This window comes from Triticum aestivum, chromosome 2A (assembly GCF_018294505.1).
Source record: "Triticum aestivum cultivar Chinese Spring chromosome 2A, IWGSC CS RefSeq v2.1, whole genome shotgun sequence".
Lineage (NCBI taxonomy): Eukaryota > Viridiplantae > Streptophyta > Magnoliopsida > Poales > Poaceae > Triticum > Triticum aestivum.
In genome coordinates this window covers 246600241-246604483 of record NC_057797.1, presented here as the reverse complement: position 1 = coordinate 246604483, position 4243 = coordinate 246600241, and the positions used below count along the sequence as shown (strand labels likewise).

General features: G+C 43.9%; 1 protein-coding gene across 7 annotated transcripts in view; it reads right to left on the bottom strand.

Annotated features, from left to right (window-relative positions):
- Positions 1–286: 286 nt before the first annotated feature.
- Positions 287–4243, bottom strand: part of LOC123188484 (protein CHROMATIN REMODELING 4) — a 15466-nt gene continuing 11509 nt past the window's right edge. For all 7 annotated transcript variants that reach the window (XM_044600633.1, XM_044600628.1, XM_044600634.1 and 4 more), the window contains exons 9-11: positions 3553–3620; positions 2845–3451; positions 287–2587 (exon numbers count right to left, since the gene is read on the bottom strand). In XM_044600633.1, the coding sequence (XP_044456568.1) occupies positions 548–2587; positions 2845–3451; positions 3553–3620 (2715 nt within the window). In that variant the 3' untranslated portion in view covers positions 287–547. The remainder of the gene's footprint in view (positions 2588–2844; positions 3452–3552; positions 3621–4243) is intronic.

Here is a 4243-nt window from a genome sequence, read left to right as displayed (position 1 = left end):
TCTACATACATCCGTATGTAGTAGTCATTTGAAATGTCTAGAGAGACAAATATTTAATACATCCGTATGTAGTAGTCATTTGAAATGTCTAGAAAGACAAATATTTAGGAACGGAGGGAGTATAACACATACTAACCACTAACCATGATGTATGAAGGAAACTCAGAAGCAACTAACACGTGATAAAGTACCAGAGAGCAAGCTTTGATCAAGGGGTCACCAACCGTGACTCAGTACTTCTAAAAAGAAAATGAAAAGCATGTAATTGTAACCTGGGTGGTAGGACTATCTTAACCATACACGCATAAATAAATGAATATACTTGTCCGCAGTCCACACCAGGTTAGCAAATATACATTTCACGTATATAGAGAGGATCTCGTGAGTTGCTCCGGACAGACTAGTGCTAAACTACTAGTCCCTGGAGTTTTTACTCCATCTGAACTAAGCATACAAACACAGCGCACCCTCACACTGGAAACATTGGGAAAGGGAAAATCCCAGCCCTAAACGGACGAAAACGAAATCTTGAGCTCATCGCTGAAGTCTAACGCTCATCTGCGACCATGCCGACTTTATCTTCATCAACTATCTGAGCTGAAACTGACTGTGATGCACCTGAATCCCTACTCTCAAGTGGTGTAGGTTTCTCCAACAGTTTCTCAGTGTCGGCAATGTGCTTGTCACTGTCTAATAGATTTTCTTGTTCTGGCTCCTGATCATCACTTGATACAGGTCCTACTGCCCGTGTGGTACTTAATCCAGTTGCATCAACTACTGGCAGCAAAGAGAACTCTGCAGGTCCCGACAATCCCCTCCTTGGAGCACCAGCGTCAGGAGCATTCCCCGTTGGTGATCTACAAGACCCACTGGTAATGCCATCTAACCCAGAGAATTCATCTCTCTGACAACCAGTTTCAGGAGCCTCTGACCTGGCCGTGCAAGCAGCAGCAACAGCTTCTGAAACTTCCATTGTATTGCGTGTTTCTTCAAAAGCAGGAGGTATCACGTCTTGCCTCTGACTGCCAGCGGAAGAAGATGATGGAGAGTTCAAGTTTAGTGAAGGGGCATCATTAGTCTGATCAATTGCAGAAGTAGGAGGAGCTTCCATTAATTTTGGTGCTGGAGCAGATATTTGATCACCTTGCCCAGATCCAATTTTGGGATGCTCTGCTTGCTGAACCTTATGTACTCTTCTCTTCTTTGGAGTATTTCTCGGGTCCTTTGGGCGAGAAAGGCGAGGTCCTTGGAATGGGAATGGAGGTATTGCTGGTTTTTGTTCTCCAAGAAGTAGGCACACAGACTCTGCAATTGCTAAAACAGTTGGTGGTAGTTCACATTCAATTGGCTTAGATGGAGCGCGCACGGCCTCCTGAAGCCAATGCGGTAGCTTGTTTGATCTGGAACTTCCAAATATGCCAGCGTTTTCAAGTAGAGGACTTGAGTGCTTTGTGTGATACAGATTCATTTCAATGGGCTGTTTGCCTAACCTCACACGCCGCTGCATCTCGTGAAACAAATCGGCCTGCCCATCTGTGACACAATGAAGAAGAATGTTCTCATGAGAACTTGATGCAAATTCATTCTGCTGGATCGAACTACTGTTTGGTATGTTTATAGGTAGTGCACCAATACTTTCCATCATAAAAGGATTTGGCATATATGGTGGGACCAGTCCAACATCAGCTTTCTCCCACTTGTCAGATGTGCTTCCAGGAAAATCCCCACCATAACCTGTTTTATTCTTGAAATCCTTCCATGGTGCCAGTGATGGGCCACCCTCACTCATAGAAGGCTCAATATGAGGAAATCTAGATGGTATATCACTGCAACCTAATTGAATATCAGTTAGGTGGGAGTGCAACTTAGGTGGCTCCATCTTAAGTTTAGAGAAGTTGCTTCCACTTAGTGCCCGAGACATCATGGCATCAGATAAACCAGGAAATGTGGAGTTGGAACTTCTGGTGGCTGTAGGCATTGGTTCCTCCATAATTTTCTGCTCCTCCAAAATCCATCTCAATGCTAGCTCTTCACTAGTGCGGTGGTTCAAAAAATTCAACTTTGGATCTCTAAGCATGGCATCCCAGTTACCTCTTCCATGCCTACGAACTCCAATCCACAAAGCGTCAAGTTCATCTTCCGACCAATAATCAGGTTTTGACCTCTTTTTCATTAATTTATTTGTGGCATACTGAGCACGCATCATTATATTGTCCAATACCTTCTTGTGATTTTCAGGCATGGCTGAATGGATTGGTTGAACTGGGCTAATACCTAACCCAGGAAGAAGGGCAGACATATCTGCCATGAATTTTGACCTCACCTTTTTTGAACTTCCAGCAATATCTGCCATGAAGTTCGGTAAAAATGAACTGTTTGGCAATTCTGGGATAGAATTACGAGCATACTCCTTATTAGTGCCCAGTGGGAAGTTGGGAAATAGATCTGGTACTGACTTCATATGACTGAGTGGAATATTGTCTTCCAGACCAAAGTTCGGAAGACCCATCTTCCCTTGAAATGAAGCAATAGAAGGTAAAGGATTTTCAACAGGGTCACAAAGCCCCTTCCCAGATATAGGAGGAATCTGCACAGAAGAACCATGTTATTCCTTATACTTAACAGAAAACAGCATGCTCTGATCAAGAATAACTATTGTTGACTATAGGTACAAAAAGAAATCTTAGGGTGCAAGCAACATGCCGTCCTAACATAAATAATGTGGAAACATTAACTTTTGTCTTCTGACAGGGGAACAACATGGACAGTGATAATAACACGACTAAATAAAATAATCCTGCGGAATGTAAAAAGGAGCAGTGCAAATTTGAGAAGAGCACATACAGAATTGAAGGGGAAATAGCTATCTGGAATGATGTTACCCAGCCTTCGCAAAGCTTCGGATGAACCAGGAAACATAGCCTTGCTGGGATCCAATTGGCCCTGATTTTTTAGTTCACTAGAATACTCGGCAGCAGAAGGTGACAGTGGCTTGTTGAATACTTCACCACTAGCTGATTTTTGCTCCTTCATGTTTGGCCCACAATTTGAATTCTTGTACAAGTTTACCTGATCAGCATTCGGAGCACAAAGGCCAAGGACAGGTAAGAGGTGATGTGGAGTCCCTTGATTTAAGACATCAGTTGCCTTTGAGTGGTGCTTCGACGAAGTAGCACTCGCAGCAAGTTTGGCATGAAGCTCTCGAGAGATTTCAGGATATCTCTTTGCTTTCTTCGAGGAATGCCTCATTTCTGCAGTTGAATCACTGAAACGTTTAGCCCCAGATGGCTGCGCAGAGTCAGGATCTTCTACAACTCTCAAAGGGTTTACACCATATTCATTAACACTAGAGTCATATAGTTTTATGAAATCTTCAAGTTTATCATCAGCATAGCTCTTGATTGTGTGCCGCTGAGCAATCCTTTCCTTCTGTCTAGCACGGAGCTTTCCACTGTTGCAACCAGAAGTAAATCAATGCCTGAAGAAAAACTGTGCATGCAAAAGCAATTACATGGATACCCAGAGGGGGTGGGAGAGAAGGGGAGGGCATACTATTTTTCCTTCAAAGCCAGTCCAGCTGCAGTGTATTCTCGCTTGGGTTCATCCCCATCGTCAGAATCCTGCATAGCAGTATCAGCAAAGCATTGTCTAGCTGCATATAAAATCTAAGAGTGCATGGCAAATAGCGAATGAAAAACACAGTGCAGCCAACTATTAGCTACTCGCTCTGTTCCTAAATACAAGTCTTTCTAGAGGTTTCAATATGGACTACATCCCGTATGTAGTCCATATTGAAACCTCTAGAAAGACTTAAATTTAGGAACGGAGGGAGTACGTTTCACAATATCTGTCGTAGGCGTATAGCTAGGAGCCACAAAATTGAGGTAATATTCAACGGAATTAGATCATACTTGTTTTTTTATAATTAGATCATACTTGTTCACACCAGATACTCCCTGCATTTCAAAACTTAAGTTTTGGAGAGGCCCAGTTGCAGGGGAGTGGCTTGCAGGGAAAGGCTGAGTGGGGACGTGGTCATGGAGCCAGCAATTTGGGGTGCTAGCGAAGGAGTGCCGGTGCTTAGAGCATCTCCAGCAGAGTCCATAAACAAGTTTTTGGGGGCTTGGGGGGTAAAAACAAGGTCCAGCTGGGTCCCCCAAAAGGGGAGGACCCCATTTATCGGCCACCAGCCCAGCCCCAATTCCCATCAACAGAGAGCGGGAGGAAGTTTCATCTCCCACCC